The sequence below is a fragment of the Syzygium oleosum genome, unplaced genomic scaffold, assembly GCF_021117445.2.
Source record: "Syzygium oleosum isolate NSW1041296 unplaced genomic scaffold, Sole_v2.1 Sole_v2.24, whole genome shotgun sequence".
NCBI lineage: Eukaryota > Viridiplantae > Streptophyta > Magnoliopsida > Myrtales > Myrtaceae > Syzygium > Syzygium oleosum.
Window position 1 is genome coordinate 4210414 of NW_026607508.1, and position 26986 is coordinate 4237399.

Here is a 26986-nt window from a genome sequence, read left to right on the forward strand (position 1 = left end):
TTCTGTTTTTGCAGGTGTTTCCCAAGAGCTGTCTCGGCTAAGACCCTCTCTGGCCGAGTTTCTTCACCATCCATGAGCTCATCTGTGAACTTGTTACCGTGAGCCTCCCCGGTCCCGAGCTGTAATCCACTGCAGGCCACTGTCCCGTTTGTGGTCCGTCGAATCCTATTTGGAAACTTATCCACGTGATATTTCGAATTAGGTAATGATTTCATCCGCTATCAATTTGAATATTTTATTATTCAATTTGATTGATTTCATTAATTAATTTGATGTCTAAGTGGTTGTGCATATCTGTAAAATATTTGAATAACCAGCATAGAAACTTTCATTAACTTAACAATGTGTTGTGCTTGGACGGCAATCCAATCTCTAACGACAAGATACGATATCCGGCAGCACGAAAAATCTTCCATTCTATCAATAACCACTTGGATACGATCGTTGATTTACTTTGTTTCCAAATTTAAATGGAAAACTTTCCATTAATATCCATAAACATTTGGATATGATCGCTGGTTTATTTTATTTCCAAATTTAAACAAATAAAATATATTTAGCGGATTATGCGGATATTATTTGAAGATTAGTGTTTATCTTTTAATTGATTTGTTTCTCCATAAAAAAATACAAAAAAATATATATTATGATAGATTAAGTTAAATTTTGTTAGATAGCCTTGCATGTTTGGATAGATTTTTTAGAGATAATCTTATATTAGAATCATGCTAAATAAACTTTCCTGTTAAGTTAGGATATTCTAGATAGATTACAAATTTAGTAGATTTTAGGAGATTAGAATTATATTCCGATTTAAATTAGGATTTAAAGTAGATTACATCCTAGTTTAAGTTAGATATTATTATAATTTGATAGTTTACTTAGGTAATTTTTTATTTTGAATTTAATAAAAAAATACCAGTAACATCATCTTAGAATAAATTAGATTTCTTAGAGAATAGATTGCATGTTTAAATTAGAGCATTTAATTAATTCCGAATTTCGTGAAAAGTACTAAAAATAAACATGCGCTTGTCATGCTAGGATAGTTGCATACTAATTTTGGCTTGTCATTAGAAAGTGCATGTTTAGGTCATTTAATTAAGGTTGCATGTCATGTTATAATAGGCACATTTTTTTACGTCATTGCATATAGGTTAAGTGAAAATCCTAAAAAAATATTGAATGAATTGCTTGTCAATTATAAATCATATATAGGTTGTTGATGTGATTTTTTAGCTAATATTGCATATATTTTTGTTGCTTTGAGGTAAGTAATTCTTCTCTCTTCTTGCAATTTATTTGCCGCTTTAAATATTGGGTGTTAATTTGATGGCTTGCACACCTGCATAGTCACTTCACATGTTAGGAAGTAATAAAATCAATCTACGCTGTCTGTTCAAATATTTTCATGGAAAGAAAAGGTACCGAAAGGATATTAGAGTATTCTAGCGTAATCAAGTTTCCATACTCATAATCTCCGATTCATAGAAGTAAAATAATTCTCCCAATACTTTACTTGGGTTTCAAATCGACCCACCGTAAACTCATTAGTGGTGACTCCTAATTGAAAATTATTTGCATGTTAAGAACTTAAATCATAAGTTGCGAATTAGTATGGGCTTGGGAGAGTCCGAGTTAAGCCTAGGCTTAATAATCCATTAGCCGAACTCTTGGATGGTGCACCGTTGGGGAGGTCGCGAATGAATGGTTTGTGCATTCTCGAGAGGTTCAAATTTTTTGACCTAAGTCCACTAAGAATTTTCAAGTCCCCAGTGGAGTTGCCAAGCTATCACGGCCTTACCTCGGGTGCACCACTTAGGGGTTCGGCTAATAGATTATTAAGCCTGGACTTAACTCGGGCTCTCTTAACCCCATACCAATTCGCAACTTATGATTCAAGTTCTTAACACTTAGTTGATTTTCAATTAGGAGTCGTCACTAATCAGTCTATGGTGGGTCGATTAGAAACCTAAGTAAAGTATTGGGTGAATTACTTTACTTCTACGAATCAGAGACTATAAATACGGGGACTTGATTACGCTAGATTACTCTAACGTCCTTTCAGTACCTTTCCTTTTCATGAAATATTTGAGCAGGTAGCTTGGATTAATTTTATTACTTTCTAATGTGTGACCTGATCATGTAGGTGCATAAGTCATCAAATTAACACCCAATAAATAAATTACAAGAAAAAGGGAAGAATTACTTACCTCGAAGCAACGTAAGCATCTACAGTATTAACTAGAAAATCACATCAATAAGCTCAATATGTTTTCTACGCAATTCATTCAATATATTTTTTGGGTTTTCTCTTATTTATGTGAAAACTAACATATATGCAATGACATACAAAATATGTCTATTCTAACATGACATGCAAATGTTTATTAAATGACCTAAACATGCAGTTTCAGATGATGGGCCAAAATTAATATGCAAACTATTTTAGCATGACATGCACATGTTTCTTTTTGGTAATTTTCATGAGATTCGGAGTTGATTAAATGCCCTAATTTAAACACACAATCTATCCTCTAAGAAAATCTAATTTACTCTAAGATGGTGTTTTGGTATTTTTTATTAAATTCGAAATAAAAAATACCCAAAGTGAACTATCAAAATTATAATAATATCTAACTTAAACTAGGAACTAATCTACGTTAAATCCTAATTTAAATCTGAATATAATTTTAATCTCCTAAAATCTATCTAAACATGCAAAGGCTATCTAACAAATATAACCTAATATATCATGATATATTTTTTGTAATTTCTTTTATGGGGAAACAAATCAATTAAAAGATAAACATCCATCATCAAATAATATCCACACAATCCGCAAAATTTATCTTATCTGTTTAAATTTGGAAACGGACTAAACCAGCGATCATATCCAAGTGGTTATGGATACTGATGAAAATTTTTATGTTTGAATTTGGAAACAAAATAAATCAACAATCATATTCAAGTGGTTATGGATAGGATAGAAGATTTTCCGTACTATCGGGAATCGTATCTGGTGATTAGAGATCAGACTACAGTCCAAGCGTGTTGTTGAGTTAGGAAATTTCCTAACTTAGGGGTTATTCGAATATTTTACGGATATGCATTATCATTCAAGGACTCAATTTAGATTGCAATATTCCAATTAAGTAAACAAAATATTTGAAAATCAAATTAAATAAAATTCTTACTTAATTCGAAATATTGCGCGAATGGTGTTTCCAAATCGAATTCAACGAACCACGAATGGGACGATGGATTATGGCTCGGGACAGGTAGTAAGTTCATAGATGAGCTCACGAATGGTGAGGAAACTCGGCCAAAGAGGGTCTTAGCTGAGACAGCTCTTGGGAGGCACCTGCAAAAAATAGAGTAACTCATGGTGTGGGGGTGTCTTGGGACTGAGCGGGATTGGGGTGAGTTGAGCAGGAGCGGTGCAACGGAGACTCGTTGCAGCTGGGTTCGCGATGAGAAGGCATTAAAATCACTAGATCAGCAGCGACGGCAAGATTGAGTAGAAACACCAAAGAGCTTGGAATGACAACAGCTTTGTCGAGGGTGAATCATGTGAGCCTTCCAACAGTCTCACCTTCTTCTTGAGTTTAGTGACGTGTTTGTCATGCTCTACCTTTAGCATGCTATTAGGTTTAGCTTTATTAACAATGACTTGGATAGAGTCATCTTCTAAATTAGGCAAATCATCATCCTCCTCCTCATAAACAGTGTCCTTTCCACTATTCAGCTTCAAAGCAGATGGTTCAATATGAATGGATGTAGGAATTAGAGTCAGTTGAAGGGATTTGACCTAGGAGGACATTTCTTGGATTGTAGTGAAGAATTGATTCATTTGATCCTCAATACCAACGATACGATCTCGTACTTCAGCATGATTAGCCATTTTAGCTCTTGACTTCATATGAATGGGTGAGCAGGAGCAATCTGTAATCCCTTAATTCGAAATATTAACACAAAGAAATACAGAATATAAAATCCACGCTAGTCCATGTTGACACCTGATTTTTAGTCGACGCGTCATAAAGGAAAAAACTTGAGATTAGGGTTTCTTGATCGCGACAGAACCCAATCCTCAACCAAAAAGAGTCATTTAGCATTTGCAATAGCATTAGCCATTCATTTTCTAGCTTTTTGCATTTCAATATCAAAAAGTCAAAGAGTTGACTTTTAGTCGAAATTTGACCAAAAGTCAACCCAAAGTCAAAATTTGGTTTTTTACATAAAAAAAACCCTAAAATAGTGTCAATTTCACTTTTGCATCATCAATTTTCAAAAAATTCAAAGTATGATCCATTAATTGACATTTTAGTATATAAGTACTAAAATATTGACTTTTGGTCAATACTTTCTCCAAAAAAATTCAAAATTTTCAAAACCCCTAAATCAACTCATTTTTAGCTTAATTTCACTTTGGAATCATCAATTTTACAAAAATCGGTTTAGAATCAACTTTTCTCCAATTTGCGAAATTTGGTTCAAATAAGCCAAAAATGAAATTACTTCATTTCTAATCATTTTTTAGGATAGTTTCCTTCACGACATTTGATCTAGAGGTCATATTACATTCAATTTTGGAGTCAATTTTGTAATTCCAAGCCAAGGGCAAAAACCCCCCAATTTAGACCCTAATTAGTGATTCCGATCGATTCTTCATGATTTGCACAATTAAGACATGAGTGAGCCTAATTTTTTATATGAAACTTAAATCCAAAATCAATTTTGGAAGATTCATATGAATTTGAGCCAATTTAACCAATTTAGTGATCCAATGATTGAGAAATCTAAAAGTAATAGGTTCAATTAATGCAATACAAGTTGATCCAGTCTAGACTAACATCCAATTTGATAAATTGAAGCTCAATTTTGCCAATTGAACTTCAATTAAATTCATTAGTCTAGCTTGGCCATGCAATTTAACTCAAACTAAAACAATTGAGCTAAATAAGTTAAATTTGATCAATTTGTGCTTGAATTTCAAATTTGTTCAATCCAATTTAATCGAATTCAATATTAATCGGGTCAATCAATTATGATAGTGATTAAATTGTACAAAATTGGAACAAATTGGGCCGAGAATTGAATCGGTTCAACCCGATCAAACTTGGGTCAAACCGGTCCAACCAGTTCAATCCGATTTGACTGGAATTGAACGGGTCCAATCGGACCGGCCATTTTCCGGTAAAAAATCCGGCTACCGACGGTCCATTCCGGCCAACCACATCCCTTTGTGCTCAAAATGACAAAAATACCCCTAAATGGAAATCACAAAAATGCCCCTAATGCAAAATTACCAAAATGCCCTTACTTATTGATTAAGCAAATTACTTAGGGGTTAAGCAAATCAATTATAGCCATTCATTTAGAGCAGATCATGGCCATCCATAATGCCAGTCACCTATCCTTAGCCTTTAAGGAATATTTTTAATCATTAAGGATGCATTCTAAGCCATTAGATTGATCTAAGGGTTAGGATTCAAGGTTGGGAGAATATATACTTTTTCCCTCAAAAAATTGATAACTCTCTCATTTTTCAGATCTGATTTCTCTCTCCTCTCTTCCTTCTCTCTCAATCTCACGCCCTCTCTCTCTCTCTCTCTCTCTCTCTCTCTCTCTCTCTCTCTCTCTCTCTCTTGGTCGGGAGCTCTCCTCACCGGTTCGACTGCTCGCCAGCCGGTTCCCGGCGTGTTGCCACCGCTTCGGCGATCCTCTCGGTGTCCCGGAGCCAGTTGCAAGACCAGCCACAACTGCTGGTGGCCGGAGGTCCTCTGATCAACTCCTGTTCCCTTTCGACAAACTCACCCGCAACCAAGCCGGTGAGCCTTCCAGTCGGTTCAATCCCGAGCCTCCAACGACCTTCCTTGGCGTCCTCCTGTGTCTGTGGTGGTCGTGGTTCCTCTGAATGGCCACCGGATTGTCTTGTTCTTTTGATTTTTCGATTAAACGTTCAATTGTGCAAAATCGAGTTGATTCTCACTTTAGCTTGTACGCTTGATTATTATAGGTTTGTCGAGCTTTCCGAGGCTTTTCTGTGCTGTCCTTGAGCTGAATACGGAGGCCATATTGCTCGATTGTGCATCGAAGTATCATTACACAAGGTGAGTTCAAATCTGTCATTTTCGGATCCTGATCATGAGTCTGCTTATGATGACGATTTGACTTCGAAAATGTTAGAATCTCGTGAAGTGATGAACTAGAGAGTCATAGAATACATCTTGAGTTTTGATTTGACAGGTCTTACGACTTAAGCAGACATCGTTTGCTAGGTAAAAACTACTTTGAAAGGCGAAATCAGAATCTGGAATGATCATACTGTGTTCTGTTCTTCTGTGATACTGAATGACCTTGCTAGGTTGGATGATTTTTCTGATTTTATTTGTTCATTATTTGAGAAAACTTTCTTCATAAAAGTTGTAAAGAACATTTAGATCTATATACTGTAAAATTTTCATAAAATCTCAGTTCCTATGATAGATGAGTTTCTAATTGACCTTCATGTGTTCTTAGATTTTTATAAATTCATGTGTTCAAAATCTGAAAAAATGTTCTTCATAAAAGTTCATACTGAGATCAAGATATTTCCAGTGCAATTGTGACATTTTGAAATTTGATCCATTTTCGAGATTTATGAAATGATTATATCCTCGATGCACTTTAGTTAAATCTCACTCAGAATTGATCACTCTTGAGAAGACTAACCATTAGGGAATGACTAGCTAGGAATCAAGTACGTGGACCTAAGAACTTGGTCATGGATTGACACTTCGATCATAAGGATTGACGAGAAGATATTTTGGGCAATTAAAGACCGATCCAAGGATGGCTATGAGACGATTCGCAAATATTATATAATTGAATCGCGGGTGATTCTGCTTGATCATTGTATGAATTTCGAACGATCCCAGACCTAATTCAAACGATCGCGTCAATTGGAACTAGTGATTGACCCTCCCAATTACATGACAACCGAGGTCGCCATGGCTCGAGTAAACTTAGATGTGGCCCGATATCAAATCGGCTACAGGTCGATACGCGTAACTCCTAAAAGCCGTCCGTTAGTTTGAGATACTCTAAAATCGCGATCGATTGGTTTTAGCCATGAATTAGAATCCGGAATGGAATGTCGAACTTTAAGATTTCACGAAAATTTATCGGACGTTGTCTCATTAAGCATGGCCAACTATTAGATCGCTCGGAATTGTCAGAAAAGTGTAATTTGGACCAGGTATGGAAAAAGACCATTTTACCCCCGAAGATATTTGAATGCATTTGAAAGGTTGAAGGGCAATTTGGACATTTATGCTTTCCCTCCTTGGCCGAAAATTTCAGACCAATCTACCCCTCCTCATCTTGCTTATTTATTTTTGGTTGCCATTTGTAATTTTGGGAAATTGATGAGAGGAATTTTATGGACTCTTGGATCTTGGCTTGGGGAAGAGGATAGAATGTGGACCCTTAGATTTGTGAGTGGGTTTTGGTATTGAGGTTTTGTTAGTTGGGTTAGTAAAATCTGATCATCTCTCTCCCTCATTCTCTCTTGCTCACTCTCTCTCCTCCCTTGCCCCTCCATTTTCGGTCAAAGCTCCTTCCCTCTCTACCTTGCTGATTTGCTCAGCCCTTCTCAGCCACCACCAACCACCGTGATGCCATTGTGAAGCCATCGGCGCCGCTGTGGCACCTGACTGCCACCACCCTCCTGTAAGAAAGAACATTGAAAAGCCGAACCATTACTCTAATGCTGCATGTCAGTCTTGTGGAAGGAGGCATGGGAATGGCCCTTGCCCGAGTGGACCTGGAGCATGTTTTGGATGTGGCCAACATGGTAACCAAGTGAGAAATTGTCCGAAACCGCTAGAAGTAATGTTGTGTGTTACCACCCCTCTTATGGATAAAGTGCTGATTTCGTTAGGATGCCCAGACTATAAGATTGTTATTGCTGGAGAGAGAATTTGATTGATTTGGTTGTCTTGGCTATGTTTGATTTCGATGTCATTATTGATATGGATTGGTTGGTTTAGACAAAGGGCTGTGCCGAATTGTGGTAGCAGGATGATTCAATTTAATCCGATTGATCACTTTGAATATGAATTTGTGGGAAACCGAGGAGGAACCTCGATCCCTTGGATTTCGTCGCTTGAGGTGACTAAGTTGTTAGATAAAGGATGTCAAGGTTACCTGGCGACTATGGTTGATTCTTTAATCGAGGAACTGAGGCTAGAGGACATAGGCGAGGTATGCAATTTTCCCGATGTCTTTCCTTAGGAATTGCTGGGATTGTCACCTGAAAGGGAAGTGGAATTTGTAATTAAGTTGGCACTTGGGACAGAACCGATATCTAGAGCGTACTACAGAATGGCATTGTCGGAATTGAAAGAATTAAAGGTTCAGATGCAAGAACTACTGGATAAGGGATTTATTCGTCCGAGTGCGTCACCGTGGGGAGCACCAGTGTTGTTCATAAAGAAAAAGGATGGGTCTTTGTGTTTATGCATTGACTATTGGCAGTTGAATCAAGTAACCGTTAAGAACAAGTATCCATTACCAAGAATAGATGACTTGTTCGATTAACTGCAAGGGGAATCGGTATTCTTCAATATAGACTTAAGAACGGGCTACCATCAATTAAGGATCAAGAAGGAGGTCATACCGAAGACGGCATTTTGTACGAGATATAGACATTATGAGTTTACCGTCATGCTGTTTGGATTGACTAACGCCCTAGCCGCCTTTATGGATTTAATGAATCGGGTGTTTAAGGAATTCTTGGATTAGTTCGTTATTGTATTCATCGATGACATCTTGGTGTATTCAAAGAGTCCTGAGGAACATGGACAATATCTGAGGATGGTTCTATGGACCTTAAGAGAACACGCACTTTATGCCAAGTTTAGTAAGTGCGAGTTCTGACTGAATCGAGTGGCATTTCTTGGACATATAATCTCTGGAGATGGAATTTCAATGGATCCGACTTAGATCGAAGCGGTCACGAATTGGCCGAGGCCTACGACAGTGACAGAGGTTTGAAGCTTTCTAGGACTTACGGGCTATTATAGCAGATTCATGGAAAGGTTCTCCGCGATAGCCACTCCTTTGATGCGTCTACTAAAGAAGGAAACAAGGTTCGAATGGACGGACAAGTGCGAAAGGAGTTTCCAAGAGCTGAAGCATAAGTTGACTACCACTCCAGTGTTGACAATACCATCAGGTCCTGGAGGATATGAGATCTACAATGATGCATCGCTAAAGGGATTGGGATGCGTGTTAATGCAGCATGGAAGAGTGGTTGTATACGCATCGCGACAATTAAGGCCTCATGAGCTAAACTACCCAACGCATGATTTGGAACTTGCGGCTATCATCTTTGCGTTGAAGATTTGGAGGCACTATCTTTGTGGAGAGAGGTTTCAAATCTACACGGACCATCAAAGCTTAAAGTACTTGTTTTCTTAAAAGAAGCTAAATATAAGACAACGCCGTTGGATGGAACTTCTTAGGGACTACGACTGCGACATCTTGTATCACCCTGGGAAGGCTAACAAAGTAGCAGATGCGCTTAATAGGAAGTCGAGCATCGCGCATATGATGGTTAAAGAGTGGACTCTACTTGAAGGAATACGGGATTTGGAACTTAAGTTCAAGGTAGGACACCTCTCGAGTCTATTGGCTACTTTGAGGATTGAACCGGAAATTCAGGCGAGGATTAAGGTATCACAATCTACAGACCCTGAGATGCAAAAGATTTTGAGTATGGATGCAACTAAGAGGAAAATCGACTTTCAAGTCTCTGAGAACAGAATCCTAAAGTTTCGTGGATGACTATGCATGCCAAATGATGCGAAGCTTAAGGAGGAAATCTTGGTAGAAGCTCATCGCAGTAATTATAGTATTCATCCGGGCAGTATGAAGATGTATCAGAATTTGCGTCAACATTATTGGTGGAATGGAATGAAAGTAGATGTAGCCAAATACGTGGCAAAGTGCCTAACATGTCAACAAGTGAAGGCGCAGCATTGCAAACCTGGTGGACAATTGCAGTCATTGGAAATCCCAGAATGGAAATGGGAGCATATCACCATGGACTTCGTCATGGGTTTGCCGAGGAGTCAGAGAGGTCACGACTTAATTTGGGTTATCGTTGATAAATTGACTAAGTCGGCACACTTTCTAGCAGTGCGAAAGAACTTCGCAATGGATAGGTACGCCGAGCTATATATGCGACAAATAGTCTGTCTTCATGGAGTGCCAGTGACGATTACGTCGGACAGAGACCTTAAGTTTACCGTCACCTTTTGGAAAAGTCTTCAGACGGCTATGGGAACGAAGCGGCAATATAGCATGGCCTATCATCCGTAAACGGATGGTCAGTTTGAAAGGACAATTCAGATGCTCGAGGACATGTTACGAACCTGCGTGATAGATTTTAAAGGAGGATTGGAAGAGCAGTTGCATTTGATCGAGTTCGCCTATAATAACAATTATCAGCAGAGTATCAGAATGACACCATTTGAGGGATTGTATGGCAGAGCTTGCAGAACTCCAGTTTGTTGGAATGAAGTTGGGGAACAGAGTATAACGGGTCTAGAGTTAGTACAGCAGTCAGTGGAGGCAGTTAAAATTATTCTAGATAGACTTAAGACCGCTCAGAGTCGTTAGAAGAGTTATGCGAATCGGAGACGTAGACCTTTGGAATTTCAAGTGGGAGATCATGTCTTCCTTAAGGTGTCGCCAATGCGAGGAACATTCCGATTTGGCAAGAAAGGAAAGTTGGGTCCAAGGTACGTAGGTCTGTTTGATATATTGGAAAAGATTAGGACTTTAGCCTATATTGACTTGCCCTACCGCCGAATTTGTCTCAAGTTCACAACGTCTTCCACGTGTCCATGCTGAGAAGTACGAATCGGATCCGACCCATGTGTTGAATTATGAAGAATTAGACGTGGACGATAGGGTGTCGTACGTGGAGAGACCTATTCGGATAGAGGACAGAAAAGAACAAGTTTTGTGGATTAAGACGATTCCGTTGGTTAAAGTTGTCTGGCAACATCACGATACCGAGGGAGCCACTTGGGAAAGTGAAGAAGTCATGAGATGTCAACACCCCTTTTTGTTTGAGTAGTGTAGTTGGTTGTAAATTTCGAGGACGAAATTTTTGTAAAGGGGGAAGAGTTGTGACATTCTGAAATTCGATCCATTTTCGGGATTTATAAAATGATTATATCCTTGATGCACTTTAATTAAATCTCACTTAGAATTGATCACCCTTGAGAAAACTAACCACTAGGGAATGACAAACTAGGAATCAAGTACGTGGACCTAAGAACTTGGTTATGGATTGACACTTCGACCATAAAGATTGACGAGGAAATATTTTGGGCCATTAAAGGCCAATCCAAGGATGGCTATGGGACGATTCGCAAATGTTATATAATTGGATCACAGGTGATTCCGCTTGACCATTGTATGAATTTCGAACGATCCCAAACCTAATTCGAACGATCGCGTCAATTGGAACTAATGATTGACCCTCGCAATTACATGACAACTGAGGTCACCATAGCTCGAGTAAACTTAGATGTGGCCCGATATCAAATCGGCTACGGGTCGATACGCGTAACTCCTAAAAGCCACCCGTTAGTTTGAGATACACTAAAGTCGCGATCGATTGGTTTTAGCCATGAATTAGAATCCGAAATGGAATGTTGAACTTTTAAGATTTTACGAAAATTTATCGGACGTCGTCTCATCAAGTGTGGCCAACTATTAGATTGCTCGAAATTGTTGGAAAAGTGTAGTTTGGACCGGGTATGGAAAAAGACCATCTTACCCCCGAAGATATTTGAATGCATTTGAAAGGTTGGAGGGCAATTTGGACATTTATGCTTTCCCTCCTTGGCCGAAAATTTTAGACTAATCTACCCCTCCTCATCTTGCTTATTTATTTTTTATTGCCATTTGTAATTTTGGAAAATTGATGAGAGGAATTTTGTGGACTCTTGGATCTTGGCTTGGGGAAAATGATAGAAAGTGGACCCTTGGATTTGTGAGTGGGGTTTGGTATTGGGGTTTTGTTAGTGGAGTTAGTAAAATCTGATCATCTCTCTCCCTCATTCTCTCTTGCTCACTCTCTCTCCTCCCTTGCCTCTCCATTTTCGGCTGAAGCTCCTTCCCCCTCTACCTTGCTGATCTGTTCAGCCCTTCTCAGCCACCGCCAGCCATCGTGACGCTACCGTGAAGCCGCCGGAACAGCCACCGGCGCCGCTGCTGCACCTGACCTCCACCGCCCTCTCTTTTCCTCTCTTTCCTCACCATTTTCGGAACCAACCAGCCACCACCGAAGCCAATATCACCCCTCACCGTGACCATCAGCTTGTGCTCGCTTTAGCCATGGACCGCCGTGACCGGAGCTGCAGCAGTTCTTCTCGTCCGGTCGCCGGAGTAGCACCTGCTGGACTTGGCTTTGCTTGGTTGATCTTGCTGGTCTTAAGCTTAGGCTCCTAGTAAGTACTCCCAAAGCCTTGATTAAGATAATGGGTTATCAACAGCATGTTTAGGGGCTGATTAAGGGTTGATTAGAGTTGCTTTAAGGGCTAGTTGTGTTTGGTTGACGATTGATTACTGTTGAGTTGTTTCTCAGATCTGATTGCTGTTGTGCCATTTTGTTTTGTTATTTTTGTGGTGACTTGTGTAGGCTGAATATGAGGTGGTATTCTCATGAAAGTTTTCCCTAAGATCTTTAAGTATAACATATATTAAATTTGGAATTTTTGGAGACCATTTGGGGGCATTCGTAAGTCCATTTTTGGATTGTCTCAAACCTGCTAGATTTACTGTTCACCCGACCAGCTTGTCTTTCTGAATTTTTGTAAAATTTTTCAGACTTCTTTTCAATGATTTTCCTTCATGAAAGTTGTTAATGACACGTGTTTCTATGACATATAAAAATTTCAAAACTTTCCAAGGATATTTGGGTACTGATTGAATGGATTTTGAAGGCCGGACAGTCTGTCCTGGTGGGTTGATTTCGATTTGACTTTGAGGGACAAAACGAGGTATTTCCAGTTGGAACTAGGTTTTGTATTCTTCATGAAAAATATTCATGAAGGTGTTTCCAATGACATATCCACAATTTATAATTTTTGGAGTTTAATTACTATTTATTTCGAAAGGGTTTCGATTACTGCATAATTGCCTATTTTTAACCCGATTCTGTGCAAATTGATTTCTCTTTCTCAGGAGCTTTTCAATGTTGTTGTTGCACATGAGGGACGTGGCTGGATGTGAATTAAATACGGTTTGAGTGGCAATTGGCTAATCAAAAAGATGAGAATTGGTTGAGTGATTGAATGCCCGTATGGTCACATAATACCCTAAGGCGTGTTATGCGGGGTTATAAAGGAGACTCAGATTTTGAAGATTCAGATTTTGTCATGCAACTGCTACTCAATCCCTTTTATACAAATATGTCCTAGATGAAGATTGGAAGATGATCTTCTAAAGACTATCCAATGGCTAATTTGGAAGTGGAGGAGTATAAAAAGGAGACGAAGTTTTGAGGAGCAGAAGAAGAGACGACATCCAGAATGATCCATTCCAAAGTTTAAGCATACTCTGATTAGTGATACTTGTCTTTCTTAAGCTAAAATCTATATAAACTTGAGAGACCTTTTGTAAGAGTGATTAAGTGAGATAGAGTGACCTATTTTACATAGAGTATTATCACTCAAAATTTATAATCTCTTGATTGATCATCTAGTAAAATCCAGCCAGTAGGCTATTAGCGTGGGAGAATGGACGTATTCTTGATCTAAGCCGAACCACTATACATGTTGTGTGCAATTTCTCTTATCCCTAAAAACTCTTTTCATTTATTGCACATTTAGATAATTGTCTATACATGAATGTTCAAAATCTGAACATTGTTTAGACCTTGATCTTCATCTATTACTTCCGCTTTAAATCGTTCAAGATCTGTTTAAATCACCTATTCACCCCCTCTAGGTGATCCTTGCTAGTCACCTCAAGTTTCCGCTAAAATGGTATTGACAAAGTTTTTTCAACCCAAACCTATTCAAGTAACCACGCAATCGATAGGCTACAAGCATTCTTACAGTGAGGAAAAACTACGAATCCAAAGAAAGCTAGGAAGAAGATCATACTCTTTAGAAATTTTGTGGCATTGTTAAAACATTCACCTAAAAATGAGAAAGGACATGTCCCGCGATTCCCTTTCAAATTTTTTCTTATTTCACCTTCTTTGATACTTAAAAATTCATATAAAATCAATGTGGGGTCTATTCCGATAGGCAGACTAATTAACTCTGAGTCCAAAGATTTTTCAATGACAATGCTATATTATTCTATAGAAGGGGTAAGTTCATGCTTACCGAACATGAAGGTGGACATTTCGGAACACCAGAAATGTGCCAATGCTCGAATGAGGCCAGACCGGACCTTCATTTCCAACAAAGGGAGGAGCCATCCTATCTTGGACTTCACAAAAATATGACCGATCGGGTTGAGTCTACTCCACCATATACTTAGCTCGTCTTTAGGAGCAGTAATAATTCGAATGTCAACTTCTCCCATCGTATATAGACCAAGACTCACGATCAACCTAATGTCATGGACCGACAAAAAAGATATGGAAACATAAGTAAATTGCAAAGCAAAAGTTTAGAAGACTTACTTCACCCAGCAGAACCAGTGCAATCACATAGACAAACGCATAAGACGTGAGGCTCGATTTCTAATCTAGACGGCTTAGCAAAGTGGAGCCACAAGGATTACTGGACTGAACTGAGGTGGTTGCGATTTGGTCGGGGTTCCTATGACTTCAGCTTCGTCAAAGAGCCGACCTGTGTCGCGTGGTGGCAGATCAGGGTGGTAACTCTATGACACCAAGAAGAAATTTCGGGACTGAGAAGGGTGACTCGTACTATGTGGTGGTAGTCGGAGTGTCCACGGTCTCAGTACCATCCTAATTATCCTATGCTGCCTTGGTTCGGCTATAGGTTGTATGTGTGGTGTAGTGTGAATGCAGTATCATGCACAATAGTTTATATCAAACACCACTTTAATAATTGCAAAAATAAACATTCATTCCAACACCTCCTTGCAAAATAAGAGTTAGCAATCACTCCTCCCCTTATAACTTCTATTCTGCTAGAACATTTAACACCATAAACGTTAGGGATGTACTTGGGATCCTCGCTACTAAACAAAGTATTTTTTGAAAAAGAAAATTGGCCTAAGTCCACTAAAAATTTAATGAGATCATGAATGGGAGAGATGGAGAGGAGAAACTCTCTAAAATTGCCAATTAAGAAAAATTACTAAAGGGATTTAGCTCTTCTATTGAATCATGATGTCCCAGTTCTTTTACCAGACCAAAAAAACAGCATATCCTTGATGAATAAGCCTTTTTTTTTCGTGATGATCACATCAACCAAAATATCAACCTTGTAGCGCCTTGTGAATTAGGGATCTTCCCGGATTTTAGATCCGTGAGAGTTCACAAAAATCGATTTTCCATGGTTTGGAAACAAATGAGTTTCCCAAATGGTTCTATGGATGTGGTGCGGTGACTTGCTTGGCTCATCATCGTACCGGCTCATAGCGCTGGGCCATTTCGTCTAGTCATTTTTTTTATGAAGTACAATCAGTATTCATCTCTATCTTGGAGTATTAGCAACCCTCTAAGTTATTCATAAATACCTAGATGCTGTGATCAAACATTCGCATAGAGAGATCTGAGAGGAAAAGCAAATTCGCGTACAACCACTTCACCTTTTATGGTTCACGTCTTCATCTTCCTCGGTTCTTTATTTGCACTCAATCTTCATTTACTTAACATCGCTCTCGTGCATCTCTCTCTTTCTCTCTCTCTGTCTTTTCTAGCTGCTTCACCATCACTCATCATCATTTTCTTGACCAAATAGCACTTCCTAACTTTCAAAAGAAGAGCCATCATGGACTACCCTTTTCCCTATCAGTCTAAATAACAGTCTGTGATTATAGGACCATTGTTCTTCTTTTCAATGAGAATGAAAAGGATCCAATTATCCTCTCCCCACTTCTGTTTTCACTTATGGTTTACTTTTTTTCCCTGACCATGGAGTTTACGCAACTCTCCCTTAGCCTGATATATCATTTGCAATCTTGAATCACATGACACTTTGGGCATTCTTCCGCTTTTTCAAGTTTCAAGAAATAAAAATTTTATGCTGTCATCGAACGAATTTCTATTTCAGGAACATAAATTTGGTATCATTATCAAACATGTTTCTCTTCTAAAAAAACTCTTCCAGGAAATAGAAATAGAAAAATCAATCTATTTCTGGCTAGAAATTGTTCCCAAGAAAAATCTATAATTGACGAGGTCTAAGTTGAGCTTGCGAGTTGATCCATAGAGCCCGATGCTCCCGTTTTAGATAGGAGTAAGGTGAAGATGCAAGCCATCCACGAGGAACAACCCTATGTGTGCTTATTCATTGAAGTGCTGTGTGAAGGTCATGTAAATGGCACGTGACCGAAGCATGTGAATGGCACATTATGAAGCATGTGAGGGGTATGTGATGCGTGAAGTAGAGCATTGATGATCGTGAATTCCAAGTGTGATGAACGGGCAAGATCATGCCAAGTGGCGCCTCACACGTCACCTTATCCGCCATGTCCAAATTAGGACCAGCTCCCACGTTGTTGGATTAAGACAAAGCATACTAGGATTGGGATAAAATCCTACGATGTTAGTATAAGGACAAGATTCCAAGGATGTTGGAAAATTAGTTCCCATCATTTCATAATTAGGACAAAGCTCCCACAAGTTTGGAATTGTTATTTAAGTTATCCCAAGCATCTTGGAGCTCCCACAATGTTGGAATTCACTTACCTTACCTCATTGAGCTACCTTTGAGCCCCAAAAATGTTGAAAATTTGATTTTATATTCATCTCCCATGCCGGACTTCGAGTTTGAGCTTCAAGAAAGTTGGAAAGTTAAGTCTGGAGCACACCTCTTGCATTGAATTAAAGCTTGCTCCAAAGAAGTAGGAAAGTTCAATTTTGAGCTTATCTCTCATGTTGAACTTAAGTTTAAGCTGCAAACTCACAGCTCATACTGGGCCACTTAGTGTGCTCAACTCAACTCCATGCAACATGCTTGATGCAAACGGGTTAATGCTAGATGCTATTAGTAACTAAAATGCAATGTAATGCAGAAGGCAAATGTAAACAATGCAACTTGATACTTTTGTTATGGGGTCAAGTCCAATCCCTAATTTTCTTATGTGATGCATGTTAAAGCTATGTGAGCCAAAATTTAGCTATCAACAAGTCGTTAATATTTTTTACAGTATGTTTTGCTTTCAAGGTGTTTACATTTCAAGTCCTTCTAGTCCAGGTAAGTAAGAAATCTAATAACAAAGTTAGATTAATCTGCTTGGCATTATTAACCTTAGTTATTTGCTGTCTACTTGTTTAGGTTTAGTTTTAAGGTTAAGTTTATTTGCATTATTAGAAGGAATAATAACACAAATGGTCCCTAAACCTTAAATTTGTTCAATGTGGTCCCTAAGCTTTAACCCAATATGCAATGTAATCCATTGTTCAACGTAATCCCTGAACTTTTGGTACACATTTAATTTAGTTCTTGGACTATATGAAAATATTCGATGTTGTCCTTATATTAATTTAAGTTGCAGGGACAACATTAAACATTTTCATACAATCTAGGGATTAAATTGAACATGTACCAAAAGTTCATGGACCACATTGAATAAATTAAAAGTTCGGGAACAACATTGTATGTTGGGCTAAAGTTCAATGACCACATTGCATATTTGGCCAAAGTTTATGGACCATTTGTGTCATTTACCCTTTGAAGAATGGCATGACATACATCTTGCTAAATTGAGCAATTGTGATCTCTTGACTTAATTTGAAAAGTTTTCAACATGCCTAAAATGTCTTTGAATGATTACCGAAGAGGTTTTGTTGCAACCAGACCTAAGAATGACATTTTAGTAATTTTGACATGTCTAGATGTAATTTTGTAAAATTTACAGAAGTGAAAGGGCTCTTCTACAATGTTATTTTGTGGTTTAAAGTTTTAAATAGGGGCTTATTAAGTTAGATAAATTAAAAGAATTCAAACCAACTAAAATAGGGATAAGAATACTACAAATGCCATGACTTTCGTATGGCGCTCATTTGAGGGCCATAACCTTTTTTTTCGATCACTTATGTGCCATAACTTCTAAGAAAACATTCACTTGAGTGCCCGTAATTTTCAATCGATCACTTGAGTGCCATAAATTTTGAAAAAACATTTATCCAAGTGTCGAAAATCTAACATGGCATGATAATTATGGTGAACAATTTTGAAAAGATATGGCACTCAAGTGATCGATTGCAAAGTGATTAAAAAAAAACGTTAAGGCACTCAAGAGCATTGTACAGAAGTTATCACATTTAAGAGATCGAAAAAAAAAAGTACTTGTGGTGTCCTTTTCCTAACATTAGTTTAGAAACTTTAGGGGCAAATTTGTAATTTCATAAAGCTAGGGACAAATTTACTAAAATTGGATATGTGGGGGCTGATTGCACAATCAAAAACCTTATGATGATAGGTAATTACGCTATATTTTAAAAAAAACTGCTTAAATCTGTGACATGTCTACAGCGTAAATAAAATATTTGCATGTCTTAGATTGCAAATATATGGCCTTAGGTATTCGATTTAATTAGTAAAGGTTGATTACGAAAAGTTTGGAAGTTAAGGCTAAAATATGTAAAATGAGAAACCTTGTAGGGGCAATCAAGTAACTTTGGAAAATCTAGAATTGTCGAAATTAATTTATTTTTGATTATTAAGATGAATTTAATCGTGATGCGGTCTTAGTTATGAAATTGTATGAGCTAGCTAAAGTTAAGACCTAATAATAATTTAGTAGTGAGGTAGTCAACAAATTTGAAAATAGAGAACAAGTGGCTTGATATAATATTGGAAAGAGGCCTCTTGTTTTTAATTTAGAGGGAAAACCGAACGATTCCTTTTAGGTAATTTCTCAATTCTAAGTTATCCAGTTTATATAAGAATTGACTGTCTGGGATTGATTTCATCTAAATGATATATGAATTTTCATAAATTATCTATTAATTGATGATGAGATGACCAAAAGAGGATGAAGGTTTGTAAGTTGAATAATGTGTAATTATTTAACTTCAATTGTTACATAGAAAATGTTAAGAGATTAGTGTGTTATTATTTGCAATTTCGTTTATCGAAGTATCTATGGCATTTGTTATGCAGTAATAATTTGCATGTGAATGATACTATATACCAAACATCTATACCACGGCCTATTCACCAAAGAACGAACTCCCATGTATGAGGTTGTGTATAGACTCCGTAAATATACAAATGTTCTACCGTCCAAGTCAGTCTCTACAGGTTAGGACATGAGGTCCACTTTTACAAGTGATGGGCTTGTGGCTTACATACATGATACACAATATGGTTTGAGTAGCCAGTTATGTGATGTTATGGATAAACTTGTCAAACGGGTGAGTCGGGTCGGATTTGAGTTGGGTCATAAATAGTCCAATCCAAATTGACCAATTTAACCTGTTTGTGACCTGTTATCATAATGTAAATTTCTTGATTCATACCCGATCCATTTAACCAATCTAGGAAAGCTTATTTCCTATGATTGTTTAAAAAAATTGCATTGCTAAAGCACTTTCATGCAATAAAAATATAGTGGACAATTTTTATAAATTTTTTTAAAAATTGAGGCTCGGTTTTTTCGCCGAAAAATATATCTTTTTTGGAAAAAAATTTCTAGGAAGTTATTTTCCAAGAAAATGGAAATATTTTCCAATGTTTGGCTGAAACCTAAAAATGAATTAGAAAATATTTTTTGCCATTTGGTATGGAAAATCTGATTTTATTTTCCTTCGAGTACTACTCTTAATAATTTTTTTATTTTTCTTTTACTTTTTTTATTTTCATCATTTTTTTCTTTTTTAAAAAATAAAATTTTTAATTTTTAATTTTTAATTTTTTTTCTTTTTCTTTCTTCTTCAGCCGGTGACAAGCCGGGGACGAGCTCACCGATTTGGCGACATGTCGCCAACGCCAGAGGTCAGCGAGGCATGCCTCGCCAAATGTTGCCGGCTGTCACCATGGCTGGCTACCGGTCGAGGAAGAAGAAAAAGAAAAATTAAAAAAAATGAAACAATAAAATGAAAAGTCATAAAAATTCATAAAATTATAAAAATTAACAATCACAAAATTAAAAAAAAATTAAAATTGACCTGTTTATGATTTACTTAATCATGTTAGGTAACCCATTTATGATCCATTTAAGTTCATTTTTAAAACTTAAGCCAACCCATTTATGACCTACAACCATTGAATATGAGTTAAAATATGGGTTCTAGACCCATTTTGCCACCTCTAGTTATGGATAAGAGGTCAAACTTTGAAGGAGTAAAATATAAGAGAAAATGAATATGAGATAACCATCATTATGAAATTTATGTTGGCATATATATCCCCACAAATGTAGAGAACACTCGTGATCAATGGGCTGAGGCACGGCTAGATAAGTTTATGATTTCATTCCTCATGAGTTGATGGCAACATTTTCTCACTAGTCAGATGAATCCTGACAAAATGAGTAGAGCTAAACACTCAAGTATATAATATATAAATATTTGTGTGCATTTGAATGAATAATTTATGTCACATCGATAAGTTATTTTCAATTGCATGGCATGGTAGAAAACTAATGCATCTACTCATAATCATTTTGCATATGCATATATTTCAGACTCATGTCTAATTTATAATGTTGTGTTTGATATTGAGTCGAGTGGTAAAATAGTCTTCTACCTTGGACTTGGAGTTTTTATTAACTGGGACTCTGGCTAATCACTTTAGACGGATCTATAGCAATAGATCCATCTTTTGCAATAATCTTTGGGACCATCATCTATAGAGCATGACTCGGTATTTACCCATACTTGGTTACGCAATAGAGTATATTAGGTGTAGCTCTACAGTTGGGGTTGATGCCGGTTTACCTCATTGTCAGGTTGTATAGTATTATATTGATCCTCGCCAATGTACAGATCACCCGTGATTGATGGCTTCAGGCATGTCTAGATGAGTTTATGATTTTGTCTACCATGAGTTGGTGGCGACATTTCCTCGTTAGTCGAAATGAGTCCTAACAAAAAATGAGTAGGGTTAAATACTCAAGTATAATATATGTTTATATATATATATATATATATATATATATATATATGTATGTATGTATGTGTGTGCGCTTGCTTGTTTGGATGAATAATTTTGTCACATTGACAAGTCATTTTCAATTGCATATCATGGTAAAACGCTAATGCATCTACACATAATCATTTTGTACAGACATATATTTCATACTCGTGTCAATTTTATACTGTTGTACTTGATATTGAGTCGAGTGGTAAGATAGTCTCCTACCTTAAAACTAGAGATTTCATTAACTAGACTCTGGCTCACCTCTTTATATTACAGATCAATAGTGATGGATCTATCTTTTGCAATAAGCTTTGGGACCATCATCGATAGAGCATGACTCAGTATTTCCCCTTACTTGGTTTTGCGGTAGAGTATATTAGGTGTAGCTCTACAGTTTGGGTTAACACTGACTTTATTGGATTTCCAAGACATATATGATGTAATATGTTCTCTTTTGAATGTTTGTTTCAAGATAACGATGTTTGATATTGTTGTAATGATACATATATATTAACTAAATGTTGATCTTGTGTGGGATGATTAGTACTTATACTATTTGAGTTGCTGCATGTTTTTAGAAAAATAACAAAATTAAATAATAAAACCAAAATAGAAAATGATAGTTGCTGTGGGTGACCTTCTGGGGCGTTGCAATTTCTCCATGAGTCGACTGCACAATCATGGATAATAGGTTATTGGGTATACGAAAACCGATCCAGGTTTCTGTCTTCGTTTTCCAACCAACATGAAATAGTACTGAAAGCTTGTGTAGTCACAAATTGAAATCTGTTTACAAATGAGAAACGAGCAAAACTGATTTTAATTTTAAAACTACAAACTGAAAACTAAAAAGAGCAGTTTTCGAAATTTTCATTCCAAAGGAGAATGCGGTCTGATAGTGATTGCAACACGAAAACACCTCTTAACGTTAAAAAGTTATGCAACCATATAAAGTTCTAAGATATTATGTTAATGTTAAAAGTTTTATTTTCATGAATCAAGCATGTTTTCCAATTATGTTCCTTTTCACTGAAGATGCAAATTGAAAAGGTTTTCGCGAACCAAACAGGGCTAGCTTTTATTTTATTTTTTACTTTTTTTTCAAATCTAATGTGCTTGTGGTTGCCTTTTGAATGGACTGGCTGGATAACTGGGTTAGGAGTAGCTTTTGTCTCCATCAAACTGATTCATGCTGAAAATGTCCTAATCAATCAATTTTGACCAACGAAAACCACGTAACTCAAATTAGTCCGGTTAGCAAAAAATAGCGTAGTCTAATTTAATTTAAGAAAATAATATCTACAAGCCATCTTATCCATCCTTAATTTTGTAATTTTAACAGTCCACTCTGTCACTAAACATAAAAATTTACAATTGAGAAACAGTTTGTGAAATTTTTTTTATACCGACAGTATATATTATAATAACTATAAATTGTAAACAGAGAAATACCACAACTCTACACAAGAGTTCCAAAAGGAGCCAGCACTAGATGGTTACTGATCACTACCATACTCCCTAATAACCACAATAAAGTGACAAAAATATGTAACGCAAAAAAAGCCTGTGGCTAAGTCCTAATCTCCAATAACGCTGCGTTCGACCCGAGGTCTCGTACGATCAGGAAGTCTCTAACTCATCGTAATATTGCAGGGTCAACTTGTTTGGTCCTCTGCGGTAGGATGAATGGTGGCGGCACAAACCGCTACCCTAAAGAGTTCAAATTTCTTTCCCCCCTTCTTCTTCTTCTTCTTCCCTCTTCTTTAAACCCCTTGAAGCTGAATCTGCCTTTTGAGCTTCCGAATGAACTCCTCGACCCTACGGTTCAACTCTTCATCCGACATCCTCGAGAACTCATCGTTCTCTTCGGTAATCGTCCCCTCCCTAGCGTTCTCAGTCTCACTCTCTGCTACTTCATCCACCACGATCTCCTTCCCTGCTTCGCCATTAACTTCCACTTGCTTCTCAGCATCATCATCTTGAGGAACATTCTTCTTCGTCCTTTCTTCTTCTTCCTCTTCGCTCTGCTTCGAGTCGGCCTCTCTTTCTGGCTCTCTGTCAGCCACTGCTTTTGTTTCCTCCAAGACAACACGCTTCTCTTCTTCTCCCAAGACATTTTCCTCGACGGTTTCCAGATCATGCCGAAGTGCAGGAATGAACCCGCCAACACTATTGTTTTTCGCTAGGCTAGTGCGGGCAAGGTACTCCTCATAGAGGACGTCGCACCTCTCCTTGCTTGACGAGGAGAAAGCTCCAGAGTCTGCTGCGATGATGAGGATGAGGGTGTTGGAGATGAAGAACCAGAACTTGCTGTTCTTAAAGTTCTGGGATGGGGATAGGTTGAAGATGTAGAAGATGGAGATGTAGAAGAAGACGGAGAAGACGAATGCCAAGAACGACATTCCCTTCGCCCTACGTTTATAGTCTCTTGATTTGCAGAACTTTTGTAGGTTTTGGATCAAATCTAGTGTGGGTTTTGCCATTTTTCAGGGGTTTCGAGATTGATGTTGGGTTCAGGTGGAAGAACTTGTTGGGGAAGGAGTACATATATATAGAGCGGGGCTTCGAGATTGATTTTGGGTTCAGGTGGAAGAGCTTGTCGGGGAAGCAGTTCATATATATATATATAGTGGGGGTTGATCATATGTGTGAGAAAGGTGGCAAATAATAATTGAGGCATTAGGAATTTACAGTTTTGGTCTTGACATAGGGTTTGGATTTTCGTGTGTGCCCTCACCACCTTTTGCTTCTGATATGAGGATGATAAGGATTGATTGTGAAAGCATTACTTCAGCTGTTTGAAGAAATTATTACCTTCAATGTCGTAAATTGGAAGGTTAGTTGAATCCATAGCACCCTCAAAGAAGTCCGATGCTAAAACGGAGTTACAAAAGAGCCTTCGAATTTGAAGCAATCAAAATTTTTTTATATACTCTAATTCATAGTGGACTCACTTTTTCACCTTATTGACATCAAAGTAATATTAAAGATACATAAAATGCTCTAACTTTCTTTTCTTCACATTAGAAAGGACAAAGATCAAATATTAGGGAAAATTGCCAAAAAAACTCCAAAACCTATTGCAATTATGTCAATTCAGTTCGAAACCTTTTAATTTGTTTAATTTAGTCGCAAACCTTTTGATAATTTGCCAATTCAGTCAATTTGGTCAATTTTGGCTCGAAATCGCTAACATGGACGCCGGCCATCCTACGTGGCACCATTGATACTTACATGGGCAATTTTTATAATTTTTTTTAACAAATATTATGAAGTTGTTTTTCCTTTTTATTTACTTCTTTTTCATTGTGGCCGGCAAGGCGAGGTCACCGGTGACTCTTGCCATCGCTGGGTGAGGTCGGCCTCGCCAGGGTTGGGTTGACGAGGTCGACCACACCAACCTAGCCCTGGTGAGGCCAACCTTGCCCAACAACAGTGAGATCGACCCTCCCCGACCACAATGGAAAACATAAAATAAAAAGAATAAAAGAGAAAAATATATATATAATAAAATTAATAAAATTTTAAAAGATTATAAAAATTGTTCACGTCAGTGTCGGTGGCGTCCATGTCAGCCATTTCTAGCCAAAATTGGCCGAATGGACTAAATTGACAAATTATCAAAATGTTTAAAACTAAATTGGCTAAATTAAAAAGTTTATGATTGAATTGACACAATTATAATAGGTTTAGGACTTTTTTGCTAATTTTCCCTCAAATATTAGAAGGATGATAATCAACAAGCAAAGTTTCAGGGTCAATAATAAAGCCTATCTGATAAGTTCAATAAGTGCCAATTGTTTTTCTTTTCTTTTTCTTCCAATTTTTTCTTTCGATCAAGACAAGTGACAATTTCAGGCATGGTAAACTTTTCATGCCAACTTGCAAATTGAGTCATTTTAAGTGATCTTCAAAGCCCTAATGACTGCACCTCATAATCAAACATTATGACTCAACACCGACCGACCTTTGACACAAAGGACGCGCAGTCAATTCCCTAATGATTCCCGAGCCTACGTGTTCAGGCAATCCCCATGCAACCCAACACACTTAGACTACATCATCATGAGGAAGACGACTATGTATTCAGTGCTGAGACAAACGTCCACGTATGGTGGCCATGTAATGTAAATTCAAGGTAGGTCACTGGAGCGTGACTAGGCATTCGGGCGACACGTCGTAGGGCGACTCGAAAACGACACGTAGTTTCATATGAATGAATGATTAGTGACTAAAACGGGATATCAATGAGGCCATCCAGCTCATCTTTATCTGGTAAACCGTGTCTTCGCCTCTTCTCTACCGCGATAGTTATGGATCTCAAAGTAAGGGAAAACTAGTGGCTGAGAATTAGATTAGCGGGTCTTTGATATCATTATTAGCAAAACTGGTGGCGGATAATGATCATCGAACCCTCCTTGAATTAAGTGGCCCTCAGATTTCTTTCATGCTTCGTGCTCTTACACCTGTAACAAATGGCGTTCGGACATTGGGCCCAACCACACCCGGTCTTCCTCAACCAGCCGCCAAGTTCTGGTTCCAGTTCGACTGGGTATCCGCCACGTGTAGGACGGCCGTGAGATGGGGACATCAGATTGCGAGACAATCAGGGCGATTTGGTGTTGATCTCCTCACTGCATTATTTAGCAATCATCGGGATATTTTTATTGACTATAGTTAGATAATGAACCACCTACCCCATGATTTTTGTACTTTGACTTAATTAAATATTAAATCACGCTTTCATCTAATATTTTAAACTTTTAGAATAGTTATCAATAGTCTCATCAAATCTCGTATAGTATCAGAGCTGGAGGTCTATCCATGCTTAGTATTAAGCAAGAAGATCAAACTAAACATAAGGGAGAGTGTTAGAATAATTAAATATTAAATCATGTTTTTATCTAATAGCTTAAATTTTTCGAACAGTTGACAGTGGTCTCACCAAATTTCATAGTTGTGCTCGACGAGATTATTGCTTGTGAGGGTTTCGAAAAATTTAACCTTTTTTAATCGAACTTAGAGAGCAAGAACTCGTGGGGTGGGGGATTATAGAAAGAAGGTGTCTCTTCCTTATTGGCTCGCCCGGTTGTCGCTTGCGTGATCGAATCGTTTGTAAGATTATCGAGCAATGAATCGTGTTGGTTCCTAAGACTAGTTTGCAGTAACGAGAGGAACACTCCAAAGACAGCTGAGTAAAGGGATAGATTTCGTGTCGTGGGGATTAATGTTTTTTAATTGGGGAATGAATCCCATGAATCATGGGGGGTTTCGATTTACTGTGTCATGTTCTCGTCGTTTTGTGACCGTACGTGAGGATCTTATTGAAGTTTGATGCTCGAATGATCTCATCACAACGAATTGATTGTCGAGCAATGTTCCATGTATCTATGAAATTTTATTGATTCGTTGGGATTGTTTCCAATTTCGCACAGATCAAAGGAAAAATCTTACTAAATTCATTTTAATAAATGATGTAGTAATTTCATAGAGAATTGATATTTTAATCAAAAAACCTCTTCTTCCACAACATTTCTTATTCTATATATTTATTATAATAATTTTCCTTATCAACTCATTCAAAATATCTATGACGACTCTCAAATGTAATAATACCCTCTAGAAAATTGAGTAGATAATTAAATAAAGCTAGACTAACCTTTTTCTTTCTTCCATCACAA

General features: G+C 37.5%; 1 protein-coding gene across 1 annotated transcript; it reads right to left on the reverse strand.

Moving 5' to 3' along the window:
- Nucleotides 1-22690: 22690 nt before the first annotated feature.
- LOC115693791 (uncharacterized) lies at nucleotides 22691-23864 on the reverse strand. The gene has a single exon (XM_030620853.2). It carries the CDS (start codon nucleotides 23786-23788, stop codon nucleotides 23069-23071), a length of 720 nt encoding a protein of 239 aa, XP_030476713.1. The 5' UTR covers nucleotides 23789-23864; the 3' UTR covers nucleotides 22691-23068.
- Nucleotides 23865-26986: the final 3122 nt, after the last annotated feature.

What these genes read in the sequence shown, in the direction of transcription:
- LOC115693791 (XM_030620853.2), bottom strand. Translation starts at nt 23,788, where the DNA reads ATGGCAAAACCCACACTAGATTTGATCCAAAACCTACAAAAGTTCTGC.